General features: G+C 39.0%; 1 protein-coding gene and 1 long non-coding RNA gene across 2 annotated transcripts in view; one reads left to right on the plus strand and one right to left on the minus strand.

Moving 5' to 3' along the window:
* Window positions 1-6,365, plus strand: part of LOC105493710 (uncharacterized) — a 54,975-nt gene extending 48,610 nt beyond the window's left edge. Inside the window, exon 4 of the long non-coding RNA XR_011611017.1 lies at window positions 6,352-6,365. This is a non-coding gene — a long non-coding RNA (uncharacterized lncRNA). The remainder of the gene's footprint in view (window positions 1-6,351) is intronic.
* LOC105493711 (matrix metallopeptidase 3) lies at window positions 4,936-13,567 on the minus strand. Its single transcript, XM_011761570.2, has 10 exons — window positions 13,401-13,567; window positions 12,629-12,873; window positions 12,388-12,536; window positions 12,105-12,230; window positions 10,092-10,256; window positions 9,785-9,929; window positions 8,787-8,920; window positions 8,225-8,384; window positions 6,975-7,078; window positions 4,936-5,914 (listed from the first exon to the last, which is right to left on the minus strand). The coding sequence occupies exons 1-10, from the start codon at window positions 13,503-13,505 to the stop codon at window positions 5,814-5,816; spliced, it is 1,434 nt and encodes a 477-aa protein (XP_011759872.2). The 5' UTR covers window positions 13,506-13,567; the 3' UTR covers window positions 4,936-5,813.
* Window positions 13,568-21,246: the final 7,679 nt, after the last annotated feature.

Here is a 21,246-nt window from a genome sequence, read left to right on the forward strand (position 1 = left end):
TTAATGTTTTTGTTATTTTAACATTTTATTTCTTTGGTTTTTGCATTTATTTAATGTATAAATGTATTTATTCAATCACCAAGAGGGGACTGAATAAGCTACGTATTTCTTCCTTTGAGCGCAGCTGGTGCAATAAGCAGGAGCTCGCAGAGTCCCGTGGCCGCGGAGGGGCGCCAGACTCCGGGTAAGAGCCAGGGCGAGGTACAACGAATGCGGCTCCGCTGGCGACCTGCCCCCTCTCATTTCCTCCCTGGTGGGGCTGGCGGTGGGTCACCACGGCCGCATCTGGGAGGCGACTCTTCCAATTCAAGATGACCAAGAAAAAACCCTCTTCCCCAAAGGGGAAACAGACTTCAAACGGATGGTCTGAGATGAATGAATTCTAAAATGGAAACAATATGAAACACATGCGCAAACGTTGGAGGCAAGAACGCTGACCTTAACCTCAGTGAAAATTAAAGCAACAGCAGCAAGAGTCTGCGCGGGGAAAACATCCTTGCGATGCGACTAGCAGACAAGAGGCAGGATATGCGAGGCGCCCTACCCGAATTTAGTACCTCCAGCAAATCTAGTCGCCCAGCATAGCCGGATCAACAATGGTTGACCGAGTCATCAACTTGTTTTCCTAAAAATGAAAGGTGATCTGGCCCTGACTGAAGACAAACTGGAACAAGCCCAAAATGAATAGAGTGCCTGGAAGTTTACACCTGGTAGGTAAACTCTCCAGTCATATTCTCAGTCAATGTTTCCCTGACAGTCCCACTACTAGAAAGTCCCTGGGGGGACAGCCAAGTACTCGTTTCTACACCAACACTCAGACTTTTTGAGAGGAAAGGAAAAAGCCACATTTTTTTTTTATTATTATACTTTAAGTTCTAGGGTACATGTGCACAACGTGCAGGCTTGTTACATATATATATACACACACATGTGCCATGTTGGTGTGCTGCACCCATAAACTCGTCATTTACTATATCTCCTAATGCCATCCCTCCTTCCTCCCTGCACCCCACGGCAGGCCCCGGTGTGTGATGTTCCCCTTCCTGTGTCCAAGTGTTCTCATTGTTCAATTCCCACCTATGAGTGAGAACATGTGGTGTTTGGTTTTTTTTTTGTCCTTGCAATAGTTTGCTGAGAATGATGGTTTCCAGCTGCATCCATGTTCCTACAAATGACATGAACTCATCGTTTTTTATGGCTGCATAGTATTCCATGGTGTATATGTGCCACATTTTCTTAATGCAGTCTATCATTGATGGACATTTGGGTTGGTTCCAAGTCTTTGCTATTGTGAATAGTGCTGCAGTAAACATACGTGTGCATTCTTATACTCCACAGCTCCTAATGGCTAATGTGAAACTTACCAATGAACCTTGCACTTCAGTTCTTTCCCTCCCCATTCCTCTTGCTTCAGAGGCCTGGTAGACTTGCACTATCCCAAAGAAGCGGCCACCTCTGAAGAATTCCTCTTTGGGAACATGTAGATACTTGAGAAATGTTTCTGTTTGAAGAAAATAGAGGGAGAAACAAGGTCCTAAGGCAAACAATGTCTTAGGACAGTTTGGAGAAATGAAAACTTGAAGGCTTTAAATCATGAATTGAACATAAATTCCAGTAAAATGGAAAATGGACTGTGCATTACTCTTACCCTGGAGCATAGTGACTTAGAAACTCTAGGCCGGTCGCTCAAGCCTGTAATCCCAGCACTTTGGGAGGCCGAGATGGGCAGATCACGAGGTCAGGAGATCGAGACCATCCTGGCTAATCCGGTGAAACCCCGTCTCTACTAAAAAATACAAAAAACTAGCTGGGCGAGGTGGCAGGCGCCTGTAGTCCCAGCTACTCGGGAGGCTGAGGCAGGAGAATGGCATAAACCCGGGAGGCGGAGCTTGCAGTGAGCTGAGATCCGGCCACTGCACTCCAGCCTGGGCGACAGAGCGAGACTCCATCTCAAAAAAAAAAAAGAAACTCTAAACAGCAGGTCCTCAAGTAACATGGGTTAGTTATGACGTCAAAGAGAAAAAAAAAATCAATTTCCGGTCAGGGCCGAGGTCTGTGGGGCGTTTTCAAGTTCTCCCTGTGTCTGTGCGGATTTTCTCTGGGTACTTGGTTTCCTCCCACATCCCACAGCTGTGCACGTGAGGCTCACATGGTCGCAGTCTGGCGAGTGTGAGTGGGTGTGAGCGTGCCCTGTGATGATGGAATGGAATCCTATCCAGGGCTGGCCTGAGCTGCCAGGATGGGCTCCAGCCACTGGACACTCTGACCTGGAACAAGAGGGTAAATAATTATCTTACTTGTTTTTTATTAATTTTTCTTAAACGTATGCATAACTCACATTTATTTCAATGTTTACTTTGGTTTTTTTTTTTTTTTTTGAGACGGAGTCTCACTTTGTCACCTAGGCTGGAGTGCAGTGGCACGATCTCGGCTCACTGCAGCCTCTGCCTCCCTGGTTCAAGCGATTTTCCTGCCTCAGCCTCCTGAGTAGCTGGGATTACAGGTATATGCCACCATGTCTTGCTAATTTTTGTGTCTTTAGTAGAGACAGGGTTTCACCATGTTGGCCAGGCTTGTCTTGAACTCCTGACCTCTAGTGATCTGCCTGTCTTGGCCTCCCAAAGTGCTGAGATTACAGGCGTCAGCCACCATGCTGGGCCTACAGTGTTTACTATTTAGAAGTGTTTTGGTCTTTATTTAGAAGTTTGGTAATGTTTTTGTGACTTAGAAATATGCCATAGAAATTTAGCTCTTCTTTATATCAATTAGCCTATGGGAAAAATGGTTTCCTTATGCATCCCTTTGCTTAAAATCATAGTTTCCAAGAACTTATCCAGACGTTAAATGAGGACTTTTCAACATACTGGTTTTGCCAGTAAGACTGTGGACTTCCGGCCGGGCCTGTAATCCCAGCACTTTGGGAGGCCGAGACTGGCGGATCACGAGGTCAGGTGAAACCCCGTCTCTACTAAAAAAATACAAAATCTAACCGGGCGAGGTGGCGGGCGCCTGTAGTCCCAGCTACTCGGGAGGCTGAGGCAGGAGAATGGCGTGAACCTGGGAGGCGGAACTTACAGTGAGCTGAGATCCGGCCACTGCACTCCAGCCTGGGCAACACAGCGAGACTCCCTCTCAAAAAAAAAAAAAAAAAAAAAGACTGTGGACTTCATCATTGTTGAACTGCTGGGTCAAAACTCAAATGAGGCGAATATTGCCTTTAAAGGGATTATTTGCTAAAAACCAACCTTAAATAGTCACACAAAATCAAATATTAGTTGTCAGTATAAGTAGTTCATATATTTAACCATTTAGTTTGAGGTGCTATATTACTTGATTGTTTTTTATTGATGCATAATAACTGTACATATTTATGGGAATTGTTGAGTCTTAAATGAATGTGGTTTTAATGTTTGCCTTTGAATGGTTGTAAATACTGTAGATAATCTTATGGAGAACTGAGCAAACATGAAGATGTGGTATCAAACTTCAGGTTTAAGCTGTTTGAAGCATTATAAACGTTCATTTCACAACCAGATTGCTTAATGATGTTGGCTGTGGTGAGACTCACTGGGTTATTTTTTTCAGGAGTGAACTTTATTAAATCCCCATTCCATTCAGCAGGCATGTGCTAAAAGAGCATTATCATTGGTGTCAATGGACAAATGTGTTTTTTCATTGTATTTGGGCCTTTTGTATTGTATTCTTGGTATTGGGTGCACCTAAAGAAAAAAAAAAGATTGAATAAAGCAATTCTACGTGTACTAATGTGGAATAGCTGCCAAGGTCTGTTAAGTGAAAGAAATCAAAGAGCAAGACAGTGTAACTTCGCATGGTAGCATTTTTATTTTGAAAGATTATATTAATGCTTGGTATGCATAAGATAGCTCTGGAAGGATTCAAGAAAGATCTGCTTGGTTACCTCTGAGAAAAGGAGTTAGATCATGGAAACAGGGGTGGGAGGAAAATTGTTTATATTGCATAATGTCTTTTAACTTTTGGATTTCGTGTTGTGGCTAAGGTATTACCTATTAGAAATAAATAAAATGAGGTAATTTTAAAAATAAAGAAATCCTGTAAATTTTGACCAAATGTTGCTATTCATTAGTTTTATCTTAAACTCTCTGCATATGATCTTTCCTATACTTCTGGCTTTAAGAATAACCTCAATGTTGAAACCTTCTATATACATATATGTTTCATATATATGTGTGTGTATATATGTATATATGTGTACATATATATATATATATATATATATATATCCTCTCTTTTGCATTTCAGATGCCTTTAGCTCATGGGTGCTTGAATTTCTCTAACACATTTCAAAAATGGGCAAACATAAAAAATTCATCCCAACTCTTGCCCTTCTTTCACAAACCTTCTCTCCAAGTGTTTCCCCATCTCAGTAAATGCCATCACCATCAGCTCTTATGCTCAAGCAAGCTACCTAGGAATTACTGTGAACATTTCCTTTTCTATCAAACTGCATATCTAATCCATCACTGAGTCCTGTTATCTATCTCATATCTATATATTCTACTCTCATCCCTAACTCTCCAGTGTGCTCATGTGGTCCAAGCCATCATCTCCCCACTTAGTCTCCACACTCCCTTTCAAAACATTCTTCAATGCCATTCCCTCAAAAGTTCTTCTAAAACTGTCTGGTTCAAAGTAGATCCTCCTTTTATTTTTTCCCTTTGTAACTCTTATGAAATTTACAATTGCATATTTATATTTGTGGTTATCTGCATGGATTCCTTCTGCTGGATTATAATCTCAATGAGGGCAGGGGGCGGTGTCCATTATTTTCAGGTTCTTATGCCTGCAACCTAGCATAATGTCTGGCACATGGAATATGATTTGTAAATTACTTTCAGATGAATGGATAAGTTAAAAAGGGAATGAGCTCTTATCATGTACCAGGCATTGTGCTAGAGACATTAGTTATGGATGATAAACGAATGTTAGAATCCTCATTTGCCAATGAGCATTTACCTCCAGGCACAGGCAGATACAAAATGAGTACAAGAGTATATTTTAACGTGCGAATAGGGTAGATATGAGGAAGTTTGCTTGCTAGGTCAGAGGAGGGACCTGTACTGAGGGAATTTATAAGTAAAAGGAAAAGATCAAAAACAAGTTTGATTTCCTCATCCTGTAAAATGAGGTGTGCAAATGAGGCAATTTGCTATGAGTACAGGATTCCCTTCGCAGTTTTTCCTAGAGCCTGCTCTACAATGTCACGATCCCTCTCGATTTTTTGCCTTAAGTATGTCAGGACACATCAAATGTCTAGATGGTAGAAATAAGCATCCCGTTTGCAGGGTTCATGAGGAGGGCAAGTTGTAGATTCTCTGCAGTTCTGGAACCCATTGTGAACCCCAAGCCGTGGAGACTCTAGTCTACTGACTGATCATGCTCAGCCCATAATGTGCCCAAATTGTGAGAACAACTTGCCCTTGAAACAAACAAATACAACAATAAGATAAAATAACTGACAAATCATCTTTATTAAATAAGCAAATAGTCTACATAGATACAGTCACTTGTCTGTTGCACATGACTGCTTCCCCTTCTCTTGGGAAAGATCACTCCACATGACAAGGTGCAAGCTAAGCAGCAGTCCACTTGAATGCCCTGTAATAATGTAAAGATGACCGGCAAGATACAGAGTTCACGCTCAAGTTCCCTTGAGTATGACTTGAGTCACAGCACAGGCAGGAGAAAACAAACCATTTCAATTCACAGAGACTTAGGTGAAGAATTATCAGCTTCATTTAAAGTTCCCATATGGTCCCTTCTACATATCTCTCTCAACAATTAAGCCAGCTGTTACTCTTCAAAGTGTGTGTCACTTTCTTTGCATTTGGGTCAAACTCCAATTGTGAAGATCCAGTGAAGAAATAAAAAAATCCTTCAAATACAGACAAGGGAAATAGTAAGACATTTTTTCCAAATAAAGACATTTGACAATATACAAAACTCAGAATCATAGAGAACTAAAAATAGAAAGTGTTTATAGAGTTTTACTTTATGTCAGGGACTATGCCAAGCTTGTTACATGAATTTATTTTCATTTATTTCTGCAACAACCCTATGAGATTGTATGTCTAACTCCATTTACAGGTTGAACAAGTTGAGGTTTAGACAGATTCCGATGCTTGCTCAAGGTTACTCAGCAAGGAAGGATGGAGCCAGCACTCCATGCCAGCTCACTCTAACAACAAAGCCAGGTTCCAGGTTACAAGGTTATTCTGCTTCTGATCAGATAAATTCTCCACTTGCTTGGAAACTCTAATCACCTATTTCTTTCTTCCCCAAAAATCCTCCTCCCTTTTTCCTGCATTGCAGCCTAGGAAGCACAGCAACTATTTCAAAACACCAGAGAACCCTTTAGCACTCTGCAAACATGGTGATCAGGTTACCTTTCAATAAAGATCATCAGCCTCCACTTACTTACCTTGAGTAAACTCTGGGCAATGGAAAGGTAAGTATTTGCAAATGACCGGCATGGGCAATGACTGACAATTCAGGAAAGACAGAAAAAGATCTCCCTGGGAATTAGTAGCAGCAATAAGATGGGGTGGAGGAGAAGGCCAGCTAACCAATATTAAATCTGGCCACACCATTTGATGGGATTTTTATACTAACATGGTAATCTGAAATTCAAGCTTGACTTCACATGTTAGCTCGAGATGTGAGTAAGTGACACTGGAGCACTTTGATTTTACATGCACGGTTTTATATGCATGTATAAGATAAAGTAGCAAGATTTGTTAATTATCTTTATGGTTCCAAACAAGTTATTTTGTGAAGTAGTTCTATAATGAGTACAAATGTAGGCAAATCAAAATTTTGGGGAGGGAACTGGTCTTAAAAAACACTTGTTATTAAAAAGTTTCAATGCTCCTCTTGTCTCTGATATCATAGATGTTTCAAGTGCTCCATGGCCAACACAGTAAGTATCCTCTTACCAAATTCTTCAAAAACAGCATCAATCTTTGAGTCAATTCCTGGAAAGTCTTCAGCTATTTGCTTGGGAAAGCCTGGCTCCATGGAATTTCTCTTCTCATCAAATCTGTACCGAGTAAAAGAAACAGCTCAGCATTGCATAGAGGCCATGTTACCAAACATCTTAGATCATGGTAGGTTTAATGTGGAATTTTACTAAACTTTGTAAGTACTGCAAATAAACGCTAAGCATATTTGGGACTGTAGAAATATGTGACTTTAATCGTACTGCAAAGAGTTCTTAAAGCCATATCTCCATCCAGAACAGGGGCAGCATCCTGCTGCATGTAGCACCTGCTGTTTGTCATCGTATTTCTTAAGCCTGGACAGAAAGAATCTTAATCATCTTTCTGTCACAAAGACATGAAAGTGTGAACATATATATAAAGTGAATTGAATCAACATCTAAAGTGCAATTTTAGTTCCCTACCACAATTGGCCCATATATACCTGCCCTCCCCACCCTGCACATCTAAGTCTTCTATGGTGGCCTCCCGGGAAAAGAGATTAGGATTAGAAGCAAAGCTCAGTATGTGTGTTTTTAGCCCACTGGCTGGATATCAGATGGTCAGCCTCGATGTCTCAAAGTCTGGGCAAATGACCCAGGAATCAACCTGTCTGCGAGTGCTGGGTTGTATCCATAAACTGGACTGCTATTGCTCATCATCTCTTAAAAGTGCCATCATTATCAGGCAGAGGTAACAAACGGGTGAGGTTAGAGGTAGCCCTTGGATATCACATAGTAGTGTTAGGAAGACAAGACAAACGCACAGTGAGACAGTAACAAACACAGACAGACAGTGAGCCAAACTATAAGACAATGGGAAGGAAATGCTAAATGGTGGTCTGGATTCTCAGAACATTTTCCCAACGGGTCTAAAGTCCATGAGGGAAAGCTGCATGGAGGTGATAAGACTTGAGCCAGGACTTGAAGGATGGGCAGGATTTGAATAGGTTGAGGAGAGAAGAGGGGGCTCCAGGCAGTTGGGACAACAGCACTAAGGGAAGCACCAGCCAACTGCATTTGGGACTCAAAGCAGGAGAGCTTAAAGTGCTGCTGTTTTAAAATAAGAACTTTCCCACAGTTGTCTGAAGTCCCATCCTTCCTACTAAGAGAGAAGCAGGCCTAAGGTTGGGGTGAGGGATTTCCTTAGAAAAAGAAACTAATTTCACTAATTAGGCTCCACGCAAAGTCATTTCTTTTGCATCTCACCTCCAATATTTGTCCTCTACAAAGAAGTATGTTTTCTTCTTTTCCTTATCAAAAAGGGCTGCATCGATTTTCCTTACAGTTGGAGGGAAACCTAGGGTGTGGATGCCTTTTGGGTATCCAGCTTGTACCTCATTTCCTCTGATGGCCCAGAACTGATTTCCTGTTAAATATAAATAATTCAGAGTCATATTGAATTATAACAGTTAAGCCCTTTAGCTTTAGAAATACACTTTAGCATCTTTGATTTTCATGGTAAAGAAGTAGCCCAAATTTTAGATTTAGTCACCAGCTCATAGTGGGCTTTTCACAAAAATTTGCAGACTGAATGAATAAACCAAGGTCAAATGAGAGAATTTACAACTCTGGGTAATTTATCTTCCTGTCTTTATTTTTATCATCTATAAAATATAAATGCAATCATATCAGCCCTGGTTATTTCTTCATTACCTTTGACTACTGTACTAGCCAGTACTTGATGTAGCAGGGAAAAGGAAAGTGTCGTTCAATTTCTTATGAGAGGGTTTATTTTAGCAAGTTAAACAAATGATGATGTAATAATTACCTTTAAAAATGAAAACAAGATCCTTGCTAGTAACTTCATATGTGGCATCCACGCCTGAAGGAAGAGACGGCCAAAATGAAGAGATCAAATACAAGTCAGGCTCAAGCTTCCTGAGAGATTTGCGCCAAAAGTGCCTAAAATATATGTAAAAAGAAATGTAAATTGAAAAACAGTCTTTCACCTTTAGAATATTTTCCTCACCATCTTGCCTCACACAACTTCCCCCATTCTCTCATCTTCTAGGCTGGATGACAGATAGAAATCAGGTATATTGCCATTAGAAAATTTCTTTCCTTTTTCTTCAGAAGACTGCAGTGAGTCTCCTGTCATAGGTTTCCAGAGGAATGTCTTCTATGGAAGAAAAATTATTCTATCATGCAAATGAATTAGCCCAGCATAAGCTTTAACTACCTGCAATGTGTGCAAAACAGTGCGTATGCTATGCCCTGTTCCAAAAGCTGGGCAGTGTGTGTGTACGTGTATGTGCTGTATAAATATATTCTTATATATGTATAGAAAGATTCTAGAAGGATGCACAAAAAGTCTTGACTCTGGATGAATATAGGGGGAACTGGGAACTAAAGTTTTTAATTTTCTTCTCATTTGTGCTGTTTGAATGTTTGTCATGTGCGTATTGATCCATCAGTAGGTAAATTACTTGATTAAATGTAATGTTGATCCTGATGTCATTTTTAAAGGAAGTAAAAATAAAAGTATTATTCTAGAGATCTACTCATGCCTTTTGAAAAGTAACCGCAACTTAAAACATTTGGAAATAGCAATTAGAAGACAGGAACCAGATCAGCCTGAGCCTTCAAATACGAACCTGGCAATTTTAGGAAAATGTGGGAAAAGGCAGCACCAGATCTAAATGATGCCAAGCTCAGAAGAAACGTTTTTGTTTTAAATGTTTAAAAATCTCTATCAAATTTCTGTGTGTTTTCCTTTCTAAGCACTGTAGACTAAAATGATAGGAAAATATAATTTTTCAGTCTGACCTGTCTTTAAAGAACAGGATTTCTCCCCTCAAAGTGCTGACGGCATCAAAGGACAAAGCAGGATCGCACGCGGCTGGCGTCCCAGGTGCTGGAGGGACAGGGTCCGTGGGTACCAGGGGGGTCTCAGGGGATCCAGGGGGAGGTCCTAAAGGGAACATTAGGGGAAATGTGATACGTTTCAATATATGCCCGTTTGTGTGCTTTCCAAACATTCTCACGGTGCTTTCAGCTAAATGTAGCATTTGACAGCTCTTCTGAAGACCATCGTTGCAAAACCACAATGGCTAATTTTCCCAGCGTCACTCACCATAGAGGGACTGAATGCCATTTATATCATCTTGAGACAGGCGGAACCGAGTCAGGTCTGTGAGTGAGTGGTAGAGTGGGTACATCAAAGCTTCAGTGTTGGCTGAGTGAAAGAGACCCAGGGAATGGCCAAGTTCATGAGCAGCTACGAGGAATAAATTGACCCCTATTTAAGAAATCAAAAACAATAGTTACTTATTTTTTAAATACACGTACATTACACAGGTCTGCTGTGCATTGTACTGGTTTTTGCTTCTTGGAACCACACAGGGCTTTTTACACCTTGTTTGTTGGTTAACCAAACTATTGACTAATTACACACTTAATGGAAAGCTAAGTGTATTTTAAAACTCATACCTGAAATCAATCTTTGAGATTGATCCCTCTGAACCCACCCCTAGCCTCACAAGCATATTAACTCCAGAAGAAACAGGTCCCTTTTCTTGTACTCAGGAATGGAATGAACCCATTTATTTAGCATATCAAATATTTACCTTCATTTGTCAATGCAAAGCTAAACACTGTTTTAATATATTTACATTTGCCATTTGTAGTCTCAGTTAAAGGAAACTATATTCATCTTAATTCATAATGTCTCAGTCTCATCATCATGAAGTACATATTGAGACTAAAAACATGAATAATGATAGATGTCATAGAATTTGCAAAATTGGTTTAAAACACAGTACGCCCACTCATGTCTAACATTTGTCACAAAACAGATTTAGAATACATAAGAATACATAAACACTGGTTTTATTCAAAATTTTTTCCTTCTTTTTTTTTTTTTTTTTTTGTTTTGAGACAGAGTCTGCACTCCAGGCTGGAGTGCAGGGGCGCCATCTCGGGTCACTGCAAGCTCCGCCTCCCGGGTTCACGCCATTCTTCTGCCTCAGCCTCCTGAGTTGCTGGGACTACAGGCGCCCGTCAACACGCCCGGCTAATTTTTTGTATTTTTAGTGGAGATGGGGTTTCACTGTGTTAGCCAGGATGGTCTCGATCTCCTGACCTCGTGATCCACCCACCTCGGCCTCCCAAAGTGCTGGAATTACAGGTGTGAGCCACCGTGCCCAGTCTTCCTTCATATTTTTAAAGACATCCATAATGCTAAAATTGGGAGGCACTGGGTAATTATGATCAATACGGTAAGTAAATCTACATTACTTTTGCTAGTATTACTTGTATAACTTGTAATGCTAGGAACAATCTCATTTGAGAGTTTGCAGGAAGATTTCTTTACAAGAATTCGTCAACTCAACCAAATCAAGAATTTTATCCAGGACTAAACTCACATTTGTACGTCCTACAGAGGTTTACATTTTCATTGTAAATCCCAGCTAAACCTCAGACATAGTATTGTTTTTCTATGTTTTTAGAAGCAGTGTTAATTGTTTTAGCTGGTTTTTTTGAAAACTTTGGATGTCATTCCCCAAAATATACAGTTATGAACTGAGAAACATTCTTCTACCTAAACAGTTTGAACGTTGTATTTGGGAGTTAGTCTTTTCCTTCAGAACAAGCCCGTAAAAATTCTTTTAACCTAAAAGTACTAAAATAATGCCTCAGCCAGGAAAAAAAAAAAAAAAAGAATCTCAGTTTCTGAAATTTAATTCTGATTTCTGGTTTGAAGAGTAAAGAAGTAAATGGAGGAAATTACATAAGCAACATCAAGAGCACATTTTAGTGTAGATTCAGTGCAATATGCTATCCCTTGAATGTTTGCATTTCGATAGGATAAATTTTTCTTAATAATGGTTACCCCTAGATCACAAAGATCCACAGTCATTAAAGAAATACTTAATGATATTTCCTATATTGTGCTTACCAATGTAGGAAAACTGTTAAAGCATCTGAAAATATTTTCAATAATAATTAAAACAAAAATATATTCTGCTGATCTCTGATCCACTGGAAAATCCAGAACATCTCATTTCTTGAGCTTTCTTGGTTATTAAGAGATTTCTACATATAAAAAAATTAATGCCAAAATCATTCTGAGAGATGTGTAACTAACCTGTTGTATCTTTTGTCCATTGTTCATCATCATCAAAGTGAGCATCTCCATTAATCCCTGGCCCAGGGGCATAGGCATGAGCCAAAACACTTCCAGGTCCATCAAAGGGGTAAAAGTCTCCATGTTCTAGTAGGAAAAAAAATTATTGGAAAGATAGGTAATGAGGATCCCTTTTGGGCCTTTTCCAGTATAATAACAACAGATAGATGAATGGATACATTTTTGTTTGGTTTTGCTTTGTTTTGTGTTTTGTTTTGTTCTGATTTTTTTTTTTTTTTTGTACCTCTGACTGCGAAAGAGATCATTATATCAGCCTCTCCTTCATACAGCCTGGAGAATGTGAGTGGAGTCACCTCTTCCCAGACTTTCACAGCTTTCTCAATGGCAGAATCAATAGCATCTTTTGGCAAATCTCGTGTATAATTCACAATCCTGTAGGAGAAAAATTGAAGAGGATACTATTTTCTCCTATGACATAGTTTATAAAATTCTAATCTCATGTGAAAACCTCTCTGAACCATTACCTGTATGTAAGGTGGGTTTTCCTCCACTTCGGGATGCCAGGAAACGTTGTGAAGTGACCAACGTCAGGAACTCCACACCTGGGCTTGCGCATCACCTCCAGAGTGTCAGAGTCCAGCTTCCCCGTCACCTCCAACCCAAGGAACTTCTGCATTTCTCGGATTTTTTTAACAACAGGACCACTGTCCTTTCTTCTAACAAACTGTTTCACATCTTTTTCAAGGTCGTAGTAGTTTTCTAGATATTGCTAACAGAATAAGTATAGTTTTTAGGTCATTCTTACAAATTTTACTATAACTATCTATTTATAGTAAGTTTTTGCAGTTGCTCACTTTTCTTAAGCTATTTGGAGTATTTCTCTAGTTTGCTGAAATAATACCAAGTTTTATAATACGATACTAGCAACATAAATATTTAGCTAAAATTACGTTGCATTTAAAAAAAAAACTGAAGATGTTCCAAAGTAAGATACGGTTCATCCACTCTCCGCTTGTTATTCATGTGCCTTAGCCCCAGTGCTGCTACTCGTATGGTGTTGTGTGATCTTAAGAAAACACCTAACCTTTCTGGCCTTTGTTTCTTCCTACATAAGAGGAGAAGCCCAAATGGTGTGATAATGAGACCCTTTCCACTTCCAACACTCTATAACTCTCTATTCTTGACCTGTTCCTACACAGTACGCTCAAGCATTCTATGTGGGTTTTAAGACACACAGAATGGTTTGAGCTTACTGTGGAAGTTCCCCACCTGGCCAGGTCAGTTAGTGTTAATTACCTGAACAAAGTTCATGCTGGTGTCCTCATCCCTTGCAGCTCCATCCAACGGATAGGCTGAGCAAAGTGCCACACACAGCAACAGTAGGATGGGAAGACTCTTCATTTCCACCGGCTTTACTTAGCTCTGTGTTGTCTCTATGCCTTGCTTTCTTGCCTGCCTCCGTGCAGGTCCACCCTCGGGAGCCCAGCTTTTAAAGAGTGACAGTGTTTGTTTGGATCATCCGCAGCTTGACTCATCCTTGCTTTCATCCAAATGGCAGCAGGACCATTTCCAAAAATTCCAAATTCCAAGTAGGATGATACAACCTACTTTACTAATTTCTCTTAACCTTCCCAATTTTGCAAGGCAACATAATGATTAATCTCCAGGAAGTGCTTCCTGTCTTGGTAGAGGAGAAAACTGAAGCATTTTTTTTTTTCCCCTCTGGAAAAATTGACTGGAGTTCTCTAGACAATTTATGTTTGTGTTTTTGAGAGAAGAAGTAGGCTGACTTGGTAAAAGTCAGAATTGTGCAGAACTTCTAAAAGGAGTTTTAAGAAAGACATTATAAAAGCAAAGAAAAGATGTAAGTGGGAAGTGTACATATATAGCTATAGTCTATACTATATACAGTTATACTCAAAACATAGAAGATAATATCTAGAAGAAATTTAGAAGGGGTGATTTATTTTTTTGAAACTGATTTGTAATGGCTGTTATTGAATGTGACTGGATTTGCTGGTTCTTGAGGAGGAAAACGTCATGGGCAGAATAGAACAAAGAGGGTCTGTGAAAAAGAAGGAAGTATATTCCCTTTGGGTGGTTTTAATTCTGTACTCAATTTATTAAAGGGTGATGGGCGCATGTAGCTGCTCCATAAATAGTTGTAGAATTGAAATGAGTTACATTGCTCACTGGACTGAAATTCTCCCTGTCCTTGTCTTCTACACGTGTCTTATTCTCTTTCAATGTTTTCCCCTCCTCCCTAAATTCAAATTAGCAGATGCTTTGAAGTTGAAGAACAGAATCCATTCTAAATTCTCTCCTCGTGCTCTTCTGTTTTCTTCCTTTCTTTCTTTTCTGTTTCTTTGTCAAGTAAAATGTTGCTCATATTATTGGTGTATAATAAATGCTTGAACGCAAGACTCAACATATTCAGAGGAAGACATTCTGTAAAACTTTCGTGGTCCTTTGGCCACCTGCCACCATCCATCTCCCTGACGTGTCCCTGATCACTACATTTTGTTTGTTCTTTCTTTCTTTGCTGACTTGCTTATTAGTTTGCTAAAGGGAAGAGCATCTTAGGAGTAAGAACTCAGTAGAATGATGGATACAAATGTGCACTTATTAGACCTTTAATAAGTGCCCATTTTTCTTTCTCTCATTTACATCTCTTTTGCATTTTCTTCTTTGCTTTATTTTTTGTGTATTTCTTAATAAACATTGGAGAGATTTTACCCAACAAATTTAAAGGGATTTCTCTGTGGTATTAAGATCCCTATGTCTGAAGATGCCCACACAGGTGATACCCTACTTGGGAGGGGGCTATACATCACACTTAAGCCTTCATTTTTAGACTAGATTCTGTCTAGACCTCTAGACTAGAGGTCTCACTATGTTGCCCAGTCTGGTTTTGAACTCTGGGCTCAAGTGATTCTCCTGCCTCAATCTCTCAAAGTGCTAGGATTACAGACATGGGTCACTGCACCTGGCCTAAAGACATTTTAAGACTAATATTCTATGGTTCTCTATTCCTTTCAGGGGGGGGAAAACAACAACAACAACAACAACAAAAAACGTGTCTTGTCCTGATTGAAATAAAGGGAAAGTATTTGGCCACACTGACATAAGGACAAGGAGAACAGAGTGGTGGTAGTGATGTGAATTCCAGGAAGAAACAGTGGAGGCCAACAGATAAAATACTGAGAGGTTAAAAGCATAGGAGCTGTGGCAGCTCTAATTCCTTCTAGATTAAGGTGTATCCTTTGTAAATTTTCTCTGGAGTTATAACTTACATAAAACATATTTAAAGTTTAGAAGAAAGCCTGATAGATAATATGTTTGCTTTTCCAACTGTTAAGATGTGATTGGCAAAATGGGCTGTGCTGTTACTGAACTAAATACAAAAGTTTGCCATATTTTAAAACAGCTTCAGTGACATCCCTGGAAGATACTTCCCAAGTTCCAGGAAGAGTCATTAATTATTGTTCAATGGTACCTTGTACCTGCCTCTGCTACTGTATTTTCCACACTGCACTGTAGTGAAATGGTTTATCTGTCTCTCTCATTCTAATGTAAGCTACTTGAGGGTATGGACCATGCCTCATTTGATTCTGTATTCCTAATACTTAGCATGGTATCTGATATGTAGTAGGTAACCAAAAATTACTTAGAGAACTAAATAATAAAATAGTTATGACTGAAAGGCTCACAGCAAATGTCAAACAGGTAAATTAAAAGTCAGAAAATCCACAAATCATGCAGACGTTTCTAGATTTGCAGATTCTACATGTCATATATACTAAATATTCTAAAAACTAAATTTTTAAAAAGTTGTATTTCCACAAGAAAGATCAAGTTATCATCTAAAGTCTCTCTAATATATAATTGAAGTCCTCATTCATATGTCTGCAGAACACTCAAACTAATCTTGTAGAACCAGGAGTTTTCTAACCGTGCATGAGACAGTCAAATTGCATTTTGTAGAGTACGTTTTAAAAACCAATGGAGTAATAAGAAGGAATAGGTAAAATTAAAGAGCAACTGAGTGTAAGAAGGAAGGGAGGGAGAAGGAGGGAGAAGAGAAGGGGGGAGGAAGAGGAAGTGAGGGGAGGAGGAGAGCAAACACTCCAGGTGTAGAGGGAGGAACTGAATACCAGGAGGAAAAAAAGTGGGCATTTCCAGCAAGAAATGAAAATGACTGTTCCACAGAACAATCGTTTGTTATACGATTAAATAAATACAAGGGTCAGATAATGGCTAGTTTTATAAATCTGAACTCCCAGGGATCAGAGGCTTAGAATTAAATTTACATTCAATCTAATCCTTGGATTTAAAAACTGGCAGTGAATCCAGGTAACATTCTATCTCATAACTTTTCACATTTGTCTTCCTATTTGTCACACTTCTCCATGACTAATCAGACATGATTGTGCAGGATCCTTGAGACTTCTAGCTGATAACTGATATAAACATTATTTCAACTATACATTCATTTATCAAGTTGTGAGTCTCAAGGGCTCCAGAATACCCAAACTTAGAGTGTAGATTTGAAGATAAAATTTAGAAAATTTTAATAAAACAAAAAAAACCTGACCAAATTAGCTATTTAAAAGCAGGAAAGAAAGAAGAAAGGAAGAAAGGGAAGGAGCGAGAGGAAGGAAGGAAGGAAGGAAGGAAGGAAGGAAGGAAGGAAGGAAGGAGGGAGGAGCAAATGAAGCAGGGATGGAGGGAGGGAAGGACAGAGGGAGGGAGGGAATATAACCTAGCCAAGGAGAGAATCCCCTATATAATTAATTCTATAAGAAATAGGTCTGGTGTGGTGGCTCCTGCCTATAATACCAGCACTTTGGGAGGCTGAGATAGGAGGATTGCTTGAGCCCAGAAGTTCAAGACCCATCTAGGCAACATAGGGAGACCTCAGCTGCACAAAAAAATGAAAATAGCCACTTGTAGTGCACACCTGTAGTCTCAGCTATCTGGGAAACTGAGGCAGGAGGCTCACTTGAGCCCTGGAAGTGAGCTGTGATGGCACCACTGCACTCCAACCTGGGCAAGAGAGCAAGACCCTGTCTCAAAAAAAAAAAAAAAAAAGTAAAAAGTTGTACAGGAATTAAGCAGAAGGTGCTTGCTTACTTTAGGTGTTTCCTTTAGAAAAAACTCATAGATAAAGTAGCAGATAAAGTGAGCCTGGAATGATCTGGAAATGGAGGAAAAATTGCTTCTTGGCCTTTTGGCTAAGAACAAGTGTGGAAATGGAGGAAAATTCAGTAACAGAGTATACAAGTATGCAGAGTCAAGAAAGAGTCTATATGGAAAATGTCAAAGAGTTACTTTTTATTGAAATAAAAGGTATGTGAAGGGTAATAATGAAAAATAAAAAACAAAGTTGTGAAAAGATAGGTTGGTGTCCAGTCATAGAAAACTATTAGTCTGTAGCTAAGGTGCTTAGAGTTTATTCCATTGTTGGTGGAAAGCCATGTGATACGGTCTGGCTGTGTCCCCAACCAAATCTCACCTTGAATTTTAACTCCAACAATTCCCATATATTGTGGGAAGAACCTGGTGGGGGATGATTGAATTATGGGGGTGGGTCTTCCCTGTGCTGTTCCCGTGATAGTGAATGAGTCTCATGAGATCTGATAGTTTAAAATAAGGTAGTTTCCCTGCACAAGCGCTTTTTTTGCCTGCTGCCTTCCATGTAAGACATGACTTGCTCTTCCTTACCTTCTGCCATGATTGTGAGGCTTTCCCAGCCACGTGGAACTGTAAGTCCATATTAAACCTCTTTTTCTTTCCAGTCTCTAGGATGTCTTTATCAGCAGTGTGAAAACAAACTAATACACTAGTTTCTACAAAACATTTTAAATACATTTTACATACTTAAATAAAATGTTAAATGTTTATTATATAAAATTTAGAATATATAAAAAGTACAAAGAAGAAAATAAATCATTTATAGTCTTGACCCAAAGAGAAAACACTACTAACACTATTAACTATGTACTTCTTCTAATTTTTTTTATGCCTGTGTATTCTTTTTCACGTCATGCTGATCATGGGAGCTTATAAAATTTCATCTACATTTTCCACAATTTTGAATTTCACTAGCTGGACAGAAGTACTAATAAGGCAACTTATTCCATCTGAATTATAGGGCCATGTTGCTCAGACTGGTCTCGAATTCCTGGGCTTGAGTGATTTGCCCACCTTGGCCCCCAAAGTGCTAGGATTACAGACATGAGCCACCATGCCTAGCAATAAAATATTTCGATACTGGTATGCAATGTGTAGCAATCACATTGGGGTAAATGGGGGTATTCATCACCTCCAGCATCGATCATTTCTTTGTGTTACAAACATTCTAATTTATTATTTTAGTTATTTTAAAATGTACTATAATTACTGTTGACTGTAGTCACCCTGTTGTGCTATCAAATACTAGATAATACTTATTCTAACTGTATTTTTGTGTTCATTATCCATACCCACTCCCACCACCCCCAACTGCCCTTCCCAGCCACCGGTAACCATCATTGTACTCTCTATCTCCATGAGTTTAACTGTTTTAATTTTTAGCTCCCACAAATAAGTGAAAACGTGAAGTTTGTCTTTCTGTGGTTTGCTTATTTCACTTAATGTAATGTCCTCCAATTCCATCAATGTTGTTTCAAATGACAGATCTCATTCTTTTTCATGGTCAAATGGAACTCTACTGTGTATATGTACTATATTTTCTTTATCAATTCATCTGTTGATGGACACAGGTTGCTTCCAATTCTTGGCTATTGTGAATAGTGCTGCAGTCAACATGGAAGTATAGATATCTCTTTGACATGTTGATTTCATTTCCTTTAGATAAATATTCAGTAGTGGAATTTCTGGATTATATAGTAGGTCTATTTTTAGTTTTTCAAGAAATTTCCATATTGTTCTCCGTGGTGGTTGTACTAATTTACATCCTCACCAAGAGAGTACAAGGGTTCCTGTTTCTCCACATCCCTGCCAGAATTTGTTATTGCCTGTTTTTTTTTTTTGGAAGAAAAGTCATTTTTACTAGGGTAACATGATATCTCATTGTAGTTTTGATTTGCATTTCTCTGATAATCAATGATGTTGAGCACTTTTTCGTATCACATAGCTTTTTATAGTTGAAATCAGACTATGTATTCTGATTTTTATGCCTATTTGTAATAGAAACTTTCAAACATTCTAGTTGGAAGGAGAATTAGAATAGAAAAGGGATTAGGCAACATAAAGCCATCTAAAAAAAAAAAAGAAAAGGAATTAGGCACAGGTAATTTCTGCACGTGATGTCTCAGTCATTTTTCATTTATAAAAGCATAGTGACTCAGATCACTCCACATGAGTTGTAAAAATGTTGAAATCTATCACTTAAATTCTTTAGGAATGACAATGGCTTTTATGTGGCCCCAGGCAACTCTGGTTTTATGGAGGGAAAGAGCATTTTGTAATATTCTTGGCACAAATATTCCAGTTATGTAAAACAGAGTAACATAAAGTTTTCAGTGGTTCTCCAATATGCAGTATATTTCATCTGGTTGTAGGGTAAAATAATGATGCTTGATAAACAATTTTTCTCATATGAGGATTAGAGTGGATACAGGAGAACAGGTATGAAAAACATGGATAAAGCTTAACTCAAAACTGTCAAATCCACCTGAAAAGGCATTTTTCAATCAGAAAACTGACTTTTTCAAACAAGCTCAGTAAAGGTAGCTCCATTAAGCTTTTCATAGCCTGACATATGCATTCTGGAATTGTTCATTTTTAGCCATTTGGCAATTGTATGTCTTTATGTAAATTTTTTCCAAAGGTGGTTCAGGAGTGAAATTTACTGATTCCAGCATGTCTGAGCATGTCTTTTGTTAAAATATCCTATAGGAAATTCCTTAGGTGAATATGAAAGTCAGTTCACAATCATTTTTCCTCTCTTCCAAAATCAACACCTGTTCAGTAGAGATACAGCTTCAATGTTTTCTATTATAGTTGATAAAAAATGTATTTCCTGGCCCCTAAGAACAAATATCTTTCTAGATCTTTCAGATGACAAGAGGTTCTTCAGATTTCACAGGGCAAACATAGACAGGTTTCTGAATATTTTTTCTAATATAACTCCGCAGTTTTTATAAAAACTGGAAAATCATTCTAAAAAAAAGCTCTTATTTTATGTGCTCTAGTGCAAGTTTGGGAAAGGCTGCTTCGGTGGCTACTAAGGAATTGTCCTTTTAGACTGAAAATGTTCTGTGTATTACTCTTGATAAGTGACATCAGAACTGTGCTGCTGTGAGATTTATCTGGTCGCAGTGACTGAGATGGATTAGAATGTGAAACAAGTGAAGTTGACTAGTTCAGGGGCTGTTATAATCATCCAAGTGAGGCACAAAGGCAACACGAAGGACTGCAGATCTAAGTAAAAAGAATTAAGAAAGGAAAGCGATGTTACAGACAGAAAAAGTACAGGCAAGATGAGAAAGGCGAGGCATGGCATTGAGGCTTGTGAATTGGGAAGAACTGGAATGAGCTAGTCTGTAGTTAAGGTTGGGGTCCTTTCTTTGTGACTTGGCAAATCTTTGTCTGGTGTGGAAATAAACAAAGACCAACTAAATAGGAAAAAGCAAAGGCTGTTTATTCAGAGCTTGCCATAGCAAGGGTGTCAGCCACTGTTGCTTGTGTTTTGGCAGAGACTCTGAGGCAGGCGGAGAAGAGGGAAAGCTTTATAGTGGAAAAAAAGGGGATAAACTGGAGGCTTTGGAATGGGGATGCTATAGGCAGGCTAACTAGCTGTAGACATCCTGTGTGATTGGTTAGGAGTGCATATCTTTCTCTAAGTTGGAAGCAGGGACACAAATTAGGGATGCTGTCAGTTATTAACCAACTCTTACTCATTTGGGGCCAATTGTGATAGAAGTTATGCTTATCTTCCTGGATTGTCACTAGAGGTAACAATCTGGCAGTCTGCAAATCTGACTTGCAGCAGGCTGGCCTATTTATTGTAGACAATAAATTGGGCTATTTATTGTAGACAGGAGGATTGGTTTCCTGAGCAGTTTGCCACAGTTTGTGGGTCAAAGTTATATATATATGATCTGGCCATTGTCCATTTGTACATTCAGTCTCTCAC

This window comes from Macaca nemestrina, chromosome 12, assembly GCF_043159975.1.
Source record: "Macaca nemestrina isolate mMacNem1 chromosome 12, mMacNem.hap1, whole genome shotgun sequence".
Classification (NCBI taxonomy): Eukaryota; Metazoa; Chordata; class Mammalia; order Primates; family Cercopithecidae; genus Macaca; species Macaca nemestrina.

Excerpts from the sequence above, each read along its gene's own strand:
- LOC105493711 (XM_011761570.2), bottom strand. The coding sequence starts at position 13,505 with ATGAAGAGTCTTCCCATCCTACTGTTGCTGTGTGTGGCACTTTGCTCA. Across the intron at positions 12,231-12,387 it reads GATCTCTTTCGCAGTCAGAG|AACATGGAGACTTTTACCCC; the intron begins GTACAAAAAAAA and ends TTTTCCTACTAG. Across the intron at positions 9,930-10,091 it reads TGGCATTCAGTCCCTCTATG|GACCTCCCCCTGGATCCCCT; the intron begins GTGAGTGACGCT and ends TGTTCCCTTTAG.